Source organism: Mobula hypostoma, chromosome 6, assembly GCF_963921235.1.
Source record: "Mobula hypostoma chromosome 6, sMobHyp1.1, whole genome shotgun sequence".
Taxonomy (NCBI): Eukaryota; Metazoa; Chordata; class Chondrichthyes; order Myliobatiformes; family Myliobatidae; genus Mobula; species Mobula hypostoma.
In genome coordinates, this window is record NC_086102.1 from 160029574 (window position 1) to 160049039 (window position 19466).

A 19466-nucleotide genomic window follows, 5' to 3' on the forward strand; every position below is an offset into this window, starting at 1 on the left:
ATTGCAATACATAATAATAAAAAAATCTATAAATTACACTAAGAAATACATTTATAAAAATTAAATTAAGTAGCATAAAAAGAGAGGAAAAAGTAGTGAGGTAGTGTTCATGGGTTCATCATCCATTCAGAAATCTGATGGCAGAGGGGAAGAAGCTGTTCCTGAAACATTGAGTGTGTGATTTCGGGCTCCTGTACCTCCTCCTTGAGGGCAGCAATAAAAAGTGGGCATGTCCTGGGTAATGAGGGTCAGCCCAAGACAATCTGAAGCGATTGCCCAGGATATTTTGAAGTGATCATTTAGCTAGATCATGTTTGAGCTCATCTGCACCTAAAGTGCTCCTCATCCATGCTCTTGAGGTTTGGTTGTCACGGACATTCTGGGTAAAAAACTGGACCAAAAGAGGTGATTCATGAGCTAGACCTGAGGCTGTGACTTGGTCAGTCCTCATGACTTTTTTTGATTGTTGAACTCTTTAAAAAAAAAAGTATTTCTGAATGTCAATGATCAGAATCACATAAAAACAACTGAACAAATTTTTAAAATTATGAATGTTAAAAAGTTAATATAAATTAATCATACAATTTTAAAAATTTAAATACAGGAGGGATAAAAAGCAAAGCATTTAAATTAAATCACTTGTGAGACAGGTACAAGCCAAAGGAATAAAGCATGAAATAAATCCAGTTGCTCAGCTAACTGACCACAGATCCTGAGTGCATAAAGTGGCATCTAACCTCCAGCTTTTCCCCCACTATAACATGTGGCCATAAACGTAAAGCACGCTGATCCACAAGAAAAACTGTTGGTGTAGTGATCTTCCAAACCACTGGCAGAAGGCAAGCACACTTAAGTCCCTTTATACATTTTATCCATTTACATGCAATAATATTAACTGACTTTATTTTTTTGACATGCTCCTTTCCCAACTCATCTTTATACATCTAGAACCTCCAAAGAAATAGGAGCAAAGGATTTTTGAAACTACCGTTACACTACTCTCAGAGAAGCACTGGCTTAGTAACAGTTGGAAGGTGTTTTAAAAATAATAATAATAATCCTAATTAAAAATCTCTAATAATTAAAGTATTACAATACAAAAAATATTATTTAAGTCAAATCACTTGTGTTGTCATCATAAACCAGAAGAACCAGGCACGATGTGCATCTTGTTGCTCAATTCAGTAAGTGGGTAGAAACATCTATTTCTTAATATTAAAATCCTATCAACTTACAACAGAAGTAGATCGGGATCTGATCAGTGAATTATGCTGTCATTGAAAATCAGTGTTTATCAGAGTCTGCTCTTCTTCAGCAGTGCTAAAATAGTTATGCTTATGTTTGTCTACCATAGTTTACATTGTCAACTTCATAACTTAATTTTGTTACTTAGTACCTATCAATGCATGTTTTTCCCTTCCCAATATATACTGGTTATTTTCAAGGCAGCCACTTCTACATCACCCATATTCATTATCAAAGGTATTGCCACCTCAGTGGAAATATCCATCACTATCAATTCATCGAAATATCTCGTTCAAGCTGTATTGCCATACCCACCAAATAACACACCAAATATAAAATAAATAAATAACCTCAGAAACAAGTTTATTGTGTTTTGAGATGATACATCAGGTGCTCATTATTTAGAGCTACAAAGTTTTAAATGAAATCTCTTCATTACAAATTGACAAAAGGTAAAACGGATTCACAACAGCATGTACCACATGATCAGAAATGGAACTGAGTCTAATACGAATGCCAAAATTCTAATAATCTACAGCTATCATAGATTTCATACAGATAATGGATTAGGCTAAAATGCACCATTATATTTGGTTGACTTGAGGAACATTTTCCTTATTACATCACAAAATACATTTTCATATCTCAAAGAAGCAGACTTGCAAGTAGGCATTTAAACATAACTAATCTACTGCTACAAAGATCTACTTCAATAGCATTTACCTTTTACAGGGTCTTGTCCCAATCTTCAAAAGATAAAAGCAGAGATTAGAATCAGTATAACATATACACAGAAGTCCATATTGTAAAGGCTATAAAGAATTGTTGCACATTGTAAATAATGCCTCCTGCTCCTTTTTCACAGCACAGGAAGTGATGTAACTTATGTTGCGTATCTCTTGGTCCACTGTCTGGCTATCCTGTCATGTTCTGCTCTGTTGGTCAAATATTGGGTTGCTATGCTCCCAACTAGAGGATCCGCTGTCAAACAAAAAAAATGATTGAATGAGCCAAAGGAAAAAAATCGATAATGTTCTATGCACATCTCTACCAATCCCCTCATTCTCCATTTATTGTTTCTTCCCATGAAACATATTCATAAAATGAATTCCAATCAATTTAGCATTGTATTATAATGATCATTAGTATTATTTTAAAAAGCAATGAGAATTTCATGTTATCAAACTTCCTAAAGGAATAATGCTATAAAAGCATTATAATTTTGCCAGTTCTCGTCATGACATTATTTCTAAAGATGCATTCCTACAAAGAGTGTCTTGTCTTCTTTCTTTACATTATAGACAGCACCATGAATTCTATCATGATTTTTTTTCTTCCACAGGGAGTAAATATAAAACATAACATTGCAATTTTTGATATACAGGTAACTCCCATATTGAATAACAGTGCAAAATAAACAAATCAAAAAGTAAAAGAAACAATACATTTTGTCAATTTTTACTTTTGGTCAGTTTATACTGTGGGCAATAAGATTTGAGTAAGTCATCACCATGTTTATAGGGTTGGCAGACACAGCCAAATTCTTTCTTTACCACAACCTCTTCTGTCAAAGGACAAGTAAACAGATGTCTCAGAGTGCAACTCTGCCCTGCTCTTCATTTGCAAGGAATTTTCTCTGCTATGCTGCATTACGGGGAGCCCAGGTAGCCATAACCAGCTGCTTACAGTAACCTCTTAGCCTTTCACAGTCCACAGTCGCTGCCCTTCAGCCCAGTAACTCCCCAAACTCTCTCTTCACAGGCTTTCTCACATGAATCCAGATCCTCAAAGCTGATTCCTCTTAACCCTTATCTAGTCTGCGAGCCTTGTTCTCCGCCTCCACCACACACCCATCCTGCCTCCCTCCCCCTATTATCCTGAGTCTAATTTTGACCTCATTGGTTAAATAATAGCATTAGGTCACTTTGTCATCACAAATTAAATGGGTTAATAAGAGAAAAACATCACATCAGAATAGATCTCATGCATCTCCAGTAGTAAGAGGGCATTCCATGGGAAATGGGGGAGGGGGGTTCATGTTATGAAAAATTATGATATAGATTATTTTCTAGGAACACAACCCCTCCATAATGCAGGAGTTGCCAGTACTTGCATCAGATGAGCCATCATATAGTTTCAATTCCTATAAAATGGCTCCTGCCACTTCAAAACTACAAAAACAAAGATTGTTGATTGCGTCAAATCAGTTCCTAAAATTCTTTACTTGACCCTTTCTCTTCTCTAATTGTTAATTTACATCAGACCCCTGATCTCCAGTTTTAAGGGATGACAGAAAAACACAATGGCAAGCTTCCAGCAATCAATGGCCTATCTAGTTCTTCCAAAGAGTTCTCATCTGACAACAGAGACAGATCAGTATTCACATTGAAAAACAGAACCAAGTAACTGACAAAGGTGCAATATAAATCTCATTCTATTTTGACATTTTGATTTACTCAGGTCATACATGGCTTTGAACTCAACAGCAGGCCAAGCAGCTATTTCTTACAAATACAGATCAATGGCTTAATACTACATATTAGCAGAGTTTAAGATTGTTCAGAATCGAAATCTTACTTCAAATGTCTTCTTCTATCGATCGGCATGAATAAACAGGCCAAAAATGTCTAAACAACTTAAAAATGTAACTAATGATGGTGAAGCCAAAGTAAAAGGGAAATTTGTAAAAGACCTTCAGCCACTAATGGTGAATAGTGAGTTTATAATCATATTGAATTAAATGTTTCTAATCTGGAAGATAATTAATTAACTTAATCAAAATGTGTATACTCAGTAAGTACAAACCCTGGGGTGGCAAACTGCATGGAACAGCTACTAGTACAGTTCAATAGGATATTGCTTACAACATAGCCAAATGCATCCAGAGCAACAACAAAAATGCTAACATCACTATGTTATAGATCTGGCCAGAAGAAAAACTGGTAAAATTCAAAAAGATTTGTATCAAGAAACGTTGTTGCAGAATCCTTGGGAGGCTAAAATAAAGACAGAAAATGCTAAAAATGCTCTTTGACTTAAATATTGGCCCTGTTTCTCTCCCACAGATGCAAATTAACCTGCTGAGTATTTCTAGCAATTTCCATTTTTATTTTAGACCTGCAGGTTTTTTTAAAATCTTCATTTTTTTAAAAATCTTCATATAAAAAAAATTTTTTTTTTGGATCACTGTATCTTTGGTCATCTTGACCATGTGAATCATGATTTCCCCATGTTATCCTGACAATAGCATTTCTGAATGTCCAAATACCTTGAAATCAGGGACTCTGAAAATAGACATCTCATTCTCCACCCTGTTAGAATAAGTACCTAATTTGCCAAACGTCTGTATGAAAAAGCTCTTTAAGTGGCTACTAATAAACAAAAATAGAACTTAAAACAATAAAACTAATTTGCATTGATGGACTGGATGATTTTCTATACTAATACTCTTATTATTAACACTCCAAGACAATTTTATTTCTCTAAGACCACAAGATATATGAGCAGAATTAGACCATTTGGCCTATTGAGTTTGCTCCGCCATTTCTTCATGGCTGACCCATTTTCCCTCAGCCTCCACTTTTTTTTAAAAAAGCCATTACCAGAAACCCAGAGTATAAAAAGAGCGTGTTAAACAGGACTCAGAGTCAGAGTATAGATGGAACATGAGAAAGTGAATTTAGAAACATAGAAAACATACAGCACAATACAGGCCCTTCGGCCCACAAAGCTGTGCCAAACATGTCCCTACCTTAGAACTACTTAGGCTTTTTTAATTAGAGAATTCAGTTTAGAGAGTTTTATTTATTTTCATACTGTTAAAACTGTTGGTGATTATGGATTTGGTGCACTAACTAGAAAAGCACTATGTAATTTAAATGGTGAGATATGATGAGTGACATTGATGTTCAATGTCTGTTTGCATACAAATTTCTGAAACCAAAATGCAGATGAAGCAGGCAATTAGAAAAGCAATTAGTTGGGCAGACTTTATTTTGACAACATGCGAATGTACAACTAAAATTCTTATCGCAGTTGCAAGTGTGCACCTTGATTACTGCGCAGAGTTTTGGTTCCCCTCAAATAACTATCTATGCACTTGCCTTAGAGAAATTAGAGCAAAGATTCACTAGAATGTTCCCAGGAAGGGATGATATTCACCAGAGTTTAGAAGAATGTGAGAAGACCTCAATGAAACTTTAAAAATTCTAACAGTCTCGGACTGTTTGAATAATGGAAGGATGTTTCCCCTGGCTGAAGAGTATTGAACCAAATGTCAGTCTCAAATTAAGGGGACAGGATGAGACGAGGAGAAATTCTTTCACTTTAAGGATGATGAATATTTAGAATTCTCTGCTCCAGAGAGCTTCAAGGCTCAGTTGCTGAGTTCATTCAAAATAGATGGAACAGTTTTCTGGACATGACAGTGTAGGAAGATGGTACTGAGACAGATCATTCTTTATCTGAACGAATGGTAGAACAGATACAAAAGGTCAAATCGTTTACTCCTGCTCCTACTTCTCAAGTTCTTATGATACAGACACTGAAGCAAACTGTGTGCGTGCAGCATCAGAACACTGGATTTGATAAAATAGAAAAAACAAGACAAATATGCTAATGACTTTTGCTTTTATTCCTTCTCTTCTAATGTCAAGATGGAAGAGTATCATAGAAAAGAAAGAATGCAAGTCAATGAACATCAAGGTGCAACACAAATAGAACTTGGTATAAACAAAGATTCACAGCATGAATCCTATGGATCGGGACTGAAAGCTAGAAGTGATTGGCAGTTAATGTATCACAAACAAAAGAACGGGTGAGGTTTTCAGCAAGAAATTACTTAAAACAGAGGCAGACCTAGTATAGAAAAATAAATTTCTTTAGTCATTTTTTTGAAACCTCTGCAATACTGGCAAGGCCAATATTTATTGCCAGCAACAATTGTCCTTGATACGATGATAGCAAATAGTCTGTCTGGTGAAGGTGCTTTCAAGTGCTTTGGAAGGGGACTCCAGGATTTACAAACCAGTGACAAAGGAGAAATATCAATACAAATCTAATTTAGATTTGGTGGTGAAGCTGCAAGTGATAATTTGTTCTTATTTGTCTGGTTCTTATTTGACAAGTGCCTTTACTCTTCTTGAATGTGGCAACCATGGGTTTCAAACAATAATTACATTCTATGTTGCCAAAAGGAGGAAATAAATAGGTTAGGAATTTGTAGTACAAAGCAAAGATATTTACTGGGGGGAAAACTAATGATCTAGTATTTGGACATTGGACAAGTGGTCCAATAATTTAAAAAGCAAATGGAACAAATGATGTGATGTTGTCATTGATTAGGATAACAACAGCACCAATGTGTAAACTAACTGTAAGAAAATGTCTTAAAAAGGACACCAATTAAATAACAATGTCTGAGCAAAACAGAGCTGGCTGTACTGATGTGGAAGAAGGCACTGCAGGCATTTCAATTTACACCTAGACAGATAAAAACCAAACAAGGTTAGCATAATCCCAACTGGCTGGACAATGGAAGCACTGGAGGATGAAGGTCCAATAACCATTCTGAAGGCTGTAACAGGTACAGAGGATGGGAAGGGATGATTTAATTGTTGGGCCAAAATGTGATTCAAACACAGTTCTGAAAGCGACAGTTTAAATTTTAGAGATGGCGCTATATTAGGATTGTGGAAAAAGGGAAAATTAGCAAAACATTAAGTTTGTTGCTTTGGGACACCTTGAAGTTGAAAAGGTCCCATGTAGGTAATCGAATATAGACATCACATTGGATACAAACCTATGTTTATACATCTCAATGCAGATCCAATAAAAATGACAATACAATTATGGATTGGAAAAAGGTGGCCTCAAATGCAACAGCCTGAATCAAGCATTGTGACATTGCCTTGAGCTTGGTACCAATCAGTAAAGGAGTCGTGGCATGCTGAAAACAGGAAAGCCTTTACCCAAGTATCAAACCTTAATTAAACTTAATAAACAAGGATTATTCATAGCTTGTAAACAAGAGTTACAAATAGAATTCACTAAAAAACAAGTTAAAAGCAAAACCAAATTAAAAGGAGGAAAGAAGAAATTTGAAAATCAAAATGACAGGCTAAACAAATGACAAAACCACAACAAATGGAAAGAGCTCACCAATTGTTGCTAATAAGAAAATGCTGGCATAGCATATTCCACGGTAAATATTGATGTAGTTTTCTTATAAAACTTCACAAGACTTGTAACTTCAAAACCATAACACAAATGCATATAAGCAAGACAAAGAACATAGTACAGCACAGTACAGGTCCTTCGGCCCACAATGTCATGCCAACCTTTAAACCCTGCCTCCCATATAAGCCCCCACCTTAAATTTCTCCATATTCCTGTCTAGTAGTCTCGTAAATTTCACTAGTGTATCTTCCTCCACCACTGATTCAAGCAGTGCATTCCACACACAAACCACTCTCTGAGTAAAAAAAACCTTCCTCTGGTATCCCCCTTGAACTTCCCACCCCTTAGCTTAAAGCCATGTGCTCTTGTATTGAGCAGTGGTGCCCTGGGGAAGAGTTGCCGGTTATCCATTCTATCTATTCCTAATAGCTTGTATACCTCTATCACGTCTCCTCTCATCCTCCTTCTATCCAAAGAGTAAAGCCCTAGCTCCCTCGATCTCTGATCATAATGCATACTCTCTAAACCAGGCAGCATCCTGTTAAATCTCCTCTGTACCCTTTCCAATGCTTCCACATCCGAGCTGCATCATTACATCGCGACTCTTAAACTCTATCCCTCGACTTATGAAAGCTAACACCCCATAAGCTTTCTTAACTACTCTATCTACCTGTGAGGCAACTTTCAGGGATCTGTGGACATGTACCCCCAGATCCCTCTGCTCCTCCACACTACCAAGTATCTTGTCATTTACTTTGTACTCTGCCTTGGAGTTTGTCCTTCCAAAGTGTACCACCTCACACTTCTCTGGGTTGAACTCCATCTGCCACTTCTCAGTCCACTTCTGCATCCTATCAATGTCTCTCTGCAATCTTTGACAATCCTCTACACTATTCACAACACCACCAACCTTTGTGTTGTCTGCAAACTTGCCAACCCACCCTTCTACCCCCACATCCAAGTTGTTAATAAAAATCACGAAAAGTAGGGGTCCCAGAACCGATCCTTGTGGGACACCACTAGTCACAACCCTCCAATCCGAATGTACTGCCACTCCACCACTACCCTCTGCTTTCTGCAGGCAAGCCAATTCTGAATCCATCTGACCAAACTTCCCTGGATCCCATGCCTTCTGACTTTCTGAATAAGCCTACCACTTGGAACCTTGTCAAATGCCTTACTAAAATCCATGTAGATCATATCCACTGTACTCCTCATCTATATGATCTACATGCCTGGTCACCTCTTCAAAGAATTCTAGCACAGGGGTCCCCAACCTTTTTTGCATTGCCGACCGGTTTAATATTGACAATATTCTTGCGGACCGGCCGACCCGGGGCCGGGGGGTGGGGCAGGGGTAGGGTTGCCAATGGACAAGAGTAGCAGTCAAATACGTTGTGTTTACCCCGAGAAAGACTAACAATGACCATGACGCCTTGCGCGGGCACCAGTGCGCATGCGTAATTTGCGCATGCGTGTACCTCCCAATTTTTTTCTACAAATCCTTTTTGGTGATTCTGTTCGGGGGGGGGTGTTATTCACGACCGAAATATCGGTGATAAGAGGCTAATACACTCAATTTCGTTTCTAAAAGGGTTTATCTAACGAATTTAATACTAAACACACAGCGCATATTTTCCTCGCATGAATATAGTGAAAGAAAATTATCAGGGGAGCTTGAAGTAAGTGTTGAATGAACCTTCAGTAGAAGTGGTAGAAGCAGGTTCGATGTTATTATTTAAAGAAAAATTGGATAGGTATATGGACAGGAAAGGACTGGAGGGTTATGGGCTGAGTGCAGGTCGGTGGGACTAGGTGAGAGTAGCGTTCGGCACGAACTAGAAGGGCAGAGGTGGCCCGTTTCCGTGCTGTAATTGTTATATGGTTATATAAGTCAATAGCATAACATTTTAAGTAACGTTTGGATATTAAACACGCAGCACATATTTTCCCTGTATGAACATATAAAATCATTGCAACACACCAATATTGCTGAATCAGTGGGAGCCCTGGGCTTGTTTCCCTGCAACGAGACGGTCCTATCGAGGGGTAATGGGAGACAGCGATACTCGAAGGGGGTTCCTTATGTCCAGTCTATTCCGCAATTTAGTTTTCTGCATTCATTGCAGAGATATGTTGGAAATCGAAGCAACGTTTTCAGTGCTTTCGTGGCCATCTCAGGATATTTAGCCTTGACTTTGATCCAGAATACCGGCAGAGATGTTATGTCAAACATACTTTTCAGCCCGTCGTCATTTGCAAGCTCGAGGAGTTAATCTCCTTCCTGCGCTGACATGGATGACGCGTGCGTAATGACCTTGCGTGCGTTCAGGCTCAACAGTGGGCATGACAAGGAATGAGGAAAGGTGCAGCTGACTCATATCGCCAAATCATATTGTTTCCTCGCGGCCCGGTAGCACATGCTCTGCGGCCCGGTGGTTGGGCACCGCTGCTCTAGCAGGCTGTTAGACACGATCTGCCCTTCACACGATCAGACCATGATTCTCTAAATGCCCATAGATCCTATCTCTAAGAATCTTTTCCAACAGCTTTCCCACCACAGATGTAAGGCTCTCTGGTCTATAACTCAGACTATCCCTACTACTTTTTTTGAACAAGGGGACAACATTCGCCTCCCTCCAGTCCTCCGGTAACATTCCCGTGGACAACAAGGACATAAAGATCCTAGCCAGAGGCTCAGCAATCTCTTCCCTTGCCTCATGGAAAAGCCTGGGAATATTCCGTCAGGCCCCGGGGACTTATCTGTCCTAATGTATTTTAACAACTCCAACACCTCCTCTCCCTTAATATCAACATACTCCAGAACATCAACCTCACTCATATTGTCCTCACCATCATCAAGTTCCCTCTCATTGGTGAATACTGAAGAGAAGTACTCACTGAGGACCTCACTCACTTCCACAGCCTCCAGGCACATCTTCCCACCTTTATCTCTAATCGGTCCTACCTTCACTCCTGTCATCCTTTTTCTCTTCACATAATTGAAGAATGCCTTGGGGTTTTCCTTTACCCTACTCGCCAAGGCCTTCTCATGCCCCCTTCTTGCTTTCCTCAGCCCCTTCTTAAGCTCCTTTCTTGCTACCCTATATTCCTCAATAGACCCATCTGATCCTTGCTTCCTAAACCTCATGTATGCTGCCTCCTTCTATCTAACTAGATTTTCCACCTCACTTGTCACCCATGGTTCCTTCACCTTACCATTCTTTATCTTCCTCACCGGGACAAATTTATCCCTAACATCCTGCAAAAGATCCCTAAACATCAACAACATGTCCATAGTACATTTCCCTGCAAGAACATCATCCCAATTCACACCCGCAAGTTCTAGCCTTATAGTCTCATAATTTGCCCTTCCCCAATTAAAAACTTCCCTGTCCTCTCTGATTCTATCCTTTTCCATGATAATGCTGAAGGCCAGGGAGCGGTGACCACTGTCCCCCAGATGCTTACCCACTGAGAGATCTGTGACCTGACCCAGTTTGTTACCTAAGAGTAGATCTAGTATGGCATTTCCCCCAGTCAGCCTGTCAACATACTGTGACAGGAATCCGTCCTGGACACACTTAACAAACTCTGCCCCGTCTAAACCATTGGAACTAATCAGGTGCCAATCAACATTAGGGAAGTTAAAGTCACCCATGATAACAACCCTGTTATTTTCGCACCTTTCTAAAATCTGCCTCCCAATCTGCTCCTCAGTATCTCTGCTGCTACCAGGGGGCCTATAGAATCTTCCCAAATAGAGTAACTGTTCCCCTCCTGTTCCTGACTTCCACCCATACTGACTCAAAAGAGGATCCTGCTACATTACCCACCCTTTCTATAGGTGTAATAGTATCCCTGACCAGTAATGCCACCCCTCCTCCCTTTTCCCCACCTCTCTACCCCTTTTAAAGCACTGAAATCCAGGAATATTGAGAATCCATTCCTGCCCTAGTGCCAGACAAGTCTCTGTAATGGCCACTACATCATAATTCCATGTATGTATCTAAACTCCCAGTACATCACCTTTGTTCTTGATGCTTCTTGCATTGAAGTACACGTACTTTAGCCCTTCTACCTTACTACCCTTACACCTTTTATTCTGCTTTCTTTCCTCAAAGCCTCTTTATATGTTAGATCTGGCTTTACTCCATGCACTTCTTCCACTGCTCTATCGCTCCGGGTCCCATCCCCCTTGTAAATTAGTTTAAACCCTCCCAAATCAAAGAAATTATTACAAAATTAAGTACAAGATTCTTTATGTCTATACCATGGGGGAAAGCACACAAAGTGCTGACTTTGCAAGTCTGTAACTATAAAGTCTTTCACATCGCTATAAAGATCAACACCACTTCATCATCAATAAAATATGTGGATAAAATCCAAGAATTCAGCCTCAGAAGCTTGGAGAAAATATCTTCAATTTACATATAACAATACATCAAAAAATATGATTTCACTTTAAATCTTAAACCAAAAGATGCCAATTAGAAGAGGTTCCAAGAGTTTTTCCTTTAAGTAACCAATGACATTTTTTCATTTGGTCATATGCAATGCGAATCCAATCTATACTCATACGTTAAGAAAAATAGTTGAATTTATCAACATAAACTTATTGCAATAAGATTCCAAATATTCTTCATGAAGCAGTTAACAGAAGTCCAAATTACTGATTTTACTTTTCTATAAGACCAACAAAATAATTTATTTTGCGCCATGCAACATCACACGTTGATACACATTTCAGATTTGCCTTGCATTTCCTAATAAAAGGTTTTACTTTGTTGTGAGTTTTTACATATTTTGCTGCAATGACAACATTCTAGACAAAGTCTGTAATATTCATTACTCTTAGTACTGCACATTACAAAGTTTGCAAAAGAACTTCTATTACCTATCCAATTCAAAAGGTACATTCATTGTAAAACATACTCACCTATTTGGGAATTAACCACAGAATGTATTATTTTTCACAGAATGTACTACTGTGCAGTATCTTAGACCAAAACTCTAGGAAATTCTGACTTTCATGGACTCAAACGTTTGGATCCAAGTCTGATGCAAACTATCACATAAATGCGAAAACTGTAATACTACTATCTAGATTGCCTATGGCAACAATTAGATCAGCCAACTGCAACTCCTTCAAAACTCTGTAATCTCTGTACCCCAAGCACCTCAATTTTTTAAATGAAAGAATAGAGTTGCATTCCACACTTAGGTATGCCCATGTCTACAGGATTGTAGTACACACTTGTGATCACTTAATAGTTTGGGAATGCTTATGAAGCAGACATTGACATTTAAATTTCTTCACTAAAAACAGTGCAGGGATTGCAATTCTAACTGAGTACTCATTAACACCACTGACTAGATCCAAGCCTATACCATCATAGTGTTTTTAAAAAATTATTCTATATGGTGAATAACAAACAGTGACCAAGCAGAACTATGCAAGATGATGATGAGATTATCAGAAAAGAAGAAAATTGATGAAACAAGTAAGCAAGTGAAAGAAGGACAAACTGAGGGGCAGGAATTTAATGTGTAGCAAAACTTCAAACAGTGGCATCATTTCACATCATGTTTTCAATACCATTGCAACCATTTTACTTTTATATTATAGCTGTACCACCTTTGCCAATGGACAACCACTCCCAGATAGCTGGCTGAAAGCATATTAAGCAATTAGTATTTGCAATTTATACAAATGAGGAAGCAATTGGTTTAAAGCTTTTGAAAAAGACAGTAATAAAAATTACATTTGGATATCTTTTTTAAATTGACTCCAATGTCAGTAGACAACTAAGCATAACAGTGTATACTAAAGTTTCTGAAAGCATGTTGCCAAGCTCAACAGATAAAGGCAAATGATTAAGGTTCAAGTTTAATAATCCAGTCAACAGCCAACACAAGTTTTAACATTTAATTTAGAAATAAATAATGCACAAGATGTACAGAATCTCAAATGATTTAGGTGTGAAGAGTCATCCCTCAGATTCTTTGGGACATCATTTACTTACCTGGGTTACAGTCTGTCAGAAGTGAGCAAATAGAAAGTAGAACCTTTGAAATGGTCAGAGCTGGACTCCAGTTGTCTTTCAGAATATCCAGACAGATTACTCCCTGACTGTTGATATTGCAGTGATAGATTCGGGTCCGGAATGTTACCTAAAGGAAGCAGGCAAGAACAGTTGTTTTTAGCATCACATAATTCAATATTTTCATCAACAGCAACAAAGATTATATGCAAGTAATGCCATAAACTAGTCCAAATCAAAAGGAATGGTAAAATAAGCAACAGAAGTAACAGAAAGGAGAGCTTGTTGAAAAAGGAAATTAAAAAAAAAAGATAAAATACAGTGGCAGTACTCTTAAATTCAAGAATATTTAAATCTCACAATGCCAATTGAGATAATATAACAAATTCTATACACCCTATCCTCATTACATGCGTCTTCAGACAATGTGGATTCACAGTTATGCGAGGTACCTATTTCTACCAACATCTCCTTGTATGCATCCAAAACTCAGTTACACGAGGAACACTGCTTTCCCGCCAATACAAGTCACGTACGCACACCTCACAGTCTCACTCCCGTCAGTCTCGCATTGGTTTTGGCAATGTGTGGATGCGCGAACTTGCGCTCTTAAACTTTTGTTGGTTTTACCTATGGTGCAGTGATTTTGTGCTTGAAATATTTAACTATGCCTCCTAAGCGTCCGATGTCATGTCCTGGGCTATCAGCCCCGCAGCAGAGAACCACTTTTCAACACTTGAAAAAATGTTGGAAATCATAAGCGCGGCATCAGCTGAAGGTAACACAGCTCTGGGATGCTACTGCCGGGAACAGAATCTTGCCTTTAAAGTTCTTTTGTTGCTTGACAATGCGCTAGCCCATCCTAAACATTTGGACAGCATTCATCCTAACATAACAGTGCATTTCCTGCCGCCTAACACAACATCGCTGATTCAACCACTCGACCACGGTGTGATCCACATTCAAGGCGTACGTATTTTTTTTTACGGCGAACTATCTCTCAGATGCTGCAAACAACAGACGATTTTGAAAATCCTGGGAGTTTATCAATGGTAAGGGAATGGTGGAAGTCAAAACACTTGGCACAAATGGCGATGGACATGGACCCAAGTTTAGAACGGAGACGGCATTTCAGTCGTTCCCTGCCATCAAGCCCTCTTCCTTACAAGTAAATTTATGCTGAAAAACAAAATGCTGCCAAGCAAAAAACCCTCACCACTTTCTTCAAATCGGTGTCATCTCCTGCTGCTGGCAGTTCTAAGAGTTCTGTGAGTCTTCCTTCACCCCTTGCTGTGCTTGATATGATCCCGACGACCACAACCATGCACCTTATCTGTGTAAAGCTACCCAACAACACAACAACCACTCATCGCCCGGAGTGAACACACCTGCCACTGTTGGTAAGTACACCCTAGGATGTTAACTTTCTATGATTTATTACATTGAATATTACCTTAAATTGATGAAATATAATATAAATATTGTCTGGTGGTACTGCTTTTGTGTCGTATTGGTATGAAAATGTGAATAAGTTACAGACAAAACATATTTAGGAAGCCCTCTGGAACGCATCCCTATTTTCTCCATTTAAATAATTATTCACATTATTGGATTTCATATATCCCTCGCATATAATGAGGATAGGGTATACTTATTTGATTAGGAATGTAATTTCAACATGCAAAATGGACTGTAGCATGACCACCATCCCACGGAAATGAAAATAGAAACTAATGGAAACAGAGTATTTGTGAAGAATCCAGACAGGTTACAGTGCTTTGTGTATACCAGGCCAGTAGATCAGCATTTCTAGTGAGCAGACTATTGTTAGGGCAGAGGTTCAAGTTTAATTATCATTCAACCATACATGAATACAGCCAAATGAATCAGTGTTCCTCTGGGGCACATATGATTATGATTTCAGAAAAAAAACATACAGTCACAAAGTGAAAAAATATGTAACCTGTCCTTGAGTTGGCCAGGTTCAGGTTGTTCTTTCACCACTCCAATACCGGGGGAAACGCCGAGCCAATGCTAGGGGGCAGCACTGAAAGAAGGGGCTATTCCCCAACCTGGTACAAAATCCAGCACACAATCAGCTCCAGCATCTCCTTCATCGGTGACCATAATAGGTGATTCCGAAGCATGAGGGCCGTGTCCATGCAACAAATGAAGCAAGGCAGCTTACCCACCATTGGTCTTGCCAATGAACCAGTGAAACAGACTTACAGTGCTCTACATTACCAATGTCCAACAGCGTCAGGCGATCACAATATAAACATCTAAAACAATCACTCCATAAGCTCAACAAATGTCCACTTAATCCTATTTAAAGCTCATATTTGGGAAACCACAGAAAAGGTACAGCAGAGAAGGAATAATTGGCCCAATGAATGTATACCGACTCTATGAAAGAGGTCCTAAACTCCCACAATTCTATAAATGCTTCCTTTTTAGATATTGATCCAATCCAATTCACTTTTGAATGTTACAATTGAAACTGCTTCCACTACTACCTATGGCAGTGTTTTCCAAATTCTAACTGTTGTGTAAAAAGTTCTTCCTCATGGTACTTCTGATTCTCTTGTCAGTTATACTCCTGTGCACCCAAACTCTTGACCCATCTGCCAACAAATATATTTCTCTGCACGACATATGTCGGTGATGCAAAATCTGATTCTGATTCTCAGAACACCTCATTATTTGTAAACATCTCTTGTCAGGCCACCCAAGCACCAATCCCTGGGAAATTCCACTGAATTTCTCTCAGATCCAGAAATCTTGTCACTCCTACTCCTACTGCCTGTAACTTGGAAATTTTATTTATCCCTGCTGTTTCAGCCCCTAAATTCAAGGGATGCATTCTTGATTTCAAGATTATTATGTATCTGCTCCTCAAATGCCAAGTCCATGACATCACATCAACCTCATTTCCTCAACTGACTCTCTTAATTCATCAATAAACAAATTTTTGGTGGTTTTCTCTCATCAATCCATACTTATTCAAGTAACCACTAATTATTTCTTCATTTCAGGAACTTCCCCATTGAGATTAAACAGAATACACTGTGAATTACTGATGGATTACTTGTATCTTTTTGAACAAAAAAGTGATATTTCTTCAACCATTGCAAAAACTCTCAGCTCTATTCATCTATAGTAATTCCCACTGCAATGAAGCTTTTAGCTATGCTCAGATCACCTATATTGTCACAATAGAAGCTTGTAGCCCCAAAAAGGAGATGAGTAAAGGGGAAAAAGTGGAAAACTGTATAGAATTTGCAAAGAAAATCAACACAAGATTGCAAGCAATTATCCTTTAGAAGGTTCTTTTTCACTGAAGTAGCATCAATCTCAAAATAATTTTGAAGACTCAAGAAACTTCTCACTCACAAAAAAAACTACAATTAACTCCAAAATTGTTTTTGCCTATTAAAAACAGGAAGAAATATGGACAAATAAAACCTTAGTGATATAATGGTAAATTTGGTTCAAGCAATTAGCACAAATTCTAGCTTTTTATTTCTTTCACTGCCTGCTTATGTTTGGATAGTGGCTTATTTTTAAATTTGCTCTTCAAATTTATGAAATTGTAAATATAAGTTTCAGTGATTTAATGGATTCCATTAAATCCAATTACGAAACATGAGAAAAGACATCCACTTAAGCTGAGTATTTCCAAGCATCATAATTTTATTTTCCGCAATTTGTATCCAAACTGCAGAAACTGAGTAAGATGTCAACCATACTTTGGAAAGTGTTAATCCATTTCAGAATTATAAACTTTAAAAAATGAGTCTAGGTTTGCAACAGATGGAACAGTCTGAAGTTCCCTGAACCTCAGAGATATGTTGTTACCAAAAAATACATTGATCTGTGCCAAATTTATTAATTAAAATTAAAATTTCAGATGTATGAATTTTTGAATGATTGCAAACATACTGCCTGCGATATCTAAGTACTTGGCACAGGCTCAAAACAATTTCATATTATATTTTAAAAATTCAGGCAGAATTTCATTAGATCAGTGTAGGGCAACCTGCTCATCATTTGTAAGTGGATACAGTTCACGAGGTACTACAGCTTACCTTTGGTGGTTTGAATGGATAATCAGATGAGAAAGTGATGTCCAGAAAAAAAACTCCTCCCTCATAAACTGAACCAGGGGGGCCTAAAATGGTGGATCGCCACTCGTATATATTATCACCTTTTGGACCAGCACTGAAATAAATTCATTAAAAATATGTTAAAACATATCATTTGCAACATTTAATCACCTAATTTGTAGTTATCAGGTCCCAAGCACATTTAACATTTGAATACGAGTTTTAAATGTTTTAGTTACGAAACAGTATCATCCACCTTGATGCGACTGCTCAAGTCTCTTCCTACAAAAATGCTTTTCATCCTCTTTTCAGCTTCATATCCCAATACCTTAATGTCCCATACACCCAACATTTTCATGAATTCCAAATTTTACTGAATCCTATTCAACCCCTGCACCAGTCTCTTAAATTCTATGGCCTTGCTGACCAATTTTGCAAGCCTCTGGTCATGCAATACACTCATGTTTTAATCCTTTTCAATCAACTCAAAATATTGCATTGCTTCCTCTACATCCGTACATTATGAATGTCCATGACTAAACAAATGTTTATTCCTTATTCCCAATGCACGAGGAAAGATGGTGGGGAACTGCCCTCTTGAACAGCTACAGTCCTGGTGATGATATGCTCATGGTTATGCTAAAATGGGAGCTGATAGATTTTGAAAGGTGATGCACAGGTCTGGCAGGGAGAACCCGATAAACCTGCTGAGGATCGCATGTGAAACATTTATAAAATCAGCTGTTGTTACTCTAACAAAAAAGTTCGAAAAAGTGACATAATAAGAAATTTTACATCAATGTTACATTGTACTAACAAGCATTAATACACCAAGAACGGTCTTTCTCTTATAGTTGAATTATTAATAAGCATATGACCAAGTGTAAATTTCTTGGAAGCATTTTTATATCTCTTATCAGTTATGCAGAGTCAACCTTTTTTGCTCCACGGACCAGTTTAACAATGACAATATTCTTGCGGACCAGCCGACGGGGGGGGTGGTTAATCACGGTGATAAATCAACTGTAAGTCACTTATCAGTGGCTAATACACTTGATTTCGTTTCTAAAGGGGTTTATCTAACAAATTTAATATTAAACACACAGCACATATTTTCCTCGCATGAATGTAGTGATAAGTCAATTATAACAGTGGTCCCAAACCTCCGGGCCATGGACTGATACATTGCCGTGAAGAATGCAGCGGTACAGCAGTGGCCGGAATGCACCCAGCACCTCTTCAGGAAAAAATTTGAAATAAACAAGCTAATTGATTAGGTGCTGCCCAGCTTGTAAATGTCGGCCCAGATCAGAAGCGACGCAATCAGCAATCGCCTCTGATCTGGGCCGACATTTACTTGCCGGGTGGCACCTAATTAATTGTTGTGTTAAAAAGAAATTAAGAAAATATCCCTATTTTATCCAACCCTGGTAGTTGTAAAACATTACATCCAAAAGACAATTCCTATTTGCATGCCTACCTTGCTACATCTTGAAACATCCTTAAAAAGCTCTCAAAAATCAGAATTAGATTTATTACTACTGACATTGTAAAATTTGTTGTTTTGTGGCAGTACAGTGCAATACATTTAAAAAACTATAAATTACATTTACATAAATAATTGTTCATTGCTTATTTGGGAAATTTCATATATATTCAGAAATACATTTACAGAAATATTCCAATGGTGGAGAGGAAGAAGTTGTTCCTAAAATGTTGAATGTGTGCCTTCAGATTCCTGCATCTCTTCCTTGATGATAGCAACATGAAGAAAGCATGTCCTGTGTGATGTGAGTCATTAATGCTGGATACTTCCCTTCTGAGGCATTGTCTTTTGAAGATGGCCTCAATGCTGGAGAGGCCAGTGTCCATGATGGAGCTTACCTAGTTTTCA

The 19466-nt window shown here is 38.2% G+C and overlaps 1 protein-coding gene across 2 annotated transcripts in view; it reads right to left on the reverse strand.

Moving 5' to 3' along the window:
* Positions 1–1600: 1600 nt before the first annotated feature.
* The window catches only part of ube2e3 (ubiquitin-conjugating enzyme E2E 3 (UBC4/5 homolog, yeast)), a 166407-nt gene continuing 148541 nt past the window's right edge, over positions 1601–19466 (reverse strand). For both annotated transcript variants that reach the window (XM_063052062.1, XM_063052061.1), the window contains exons 4-6: positions 17555–17687; positions 13449–13596; positions 1601–2226 (exon numbers count right to left, since the gene is read on the reverse strand). In XM_063052062.1, the coding sequence (XP_062908132.1) occupies positions 2129–2226; positions 13449–13596; positions 17555–17687 (379 nt within the window). In that variant the 3' untranslated portion in view covers positions 1601–2128. The remainder of the gene's footprint in view (positions 2227–13448; positions 13597–17554; positions 17688–19466) is intronic.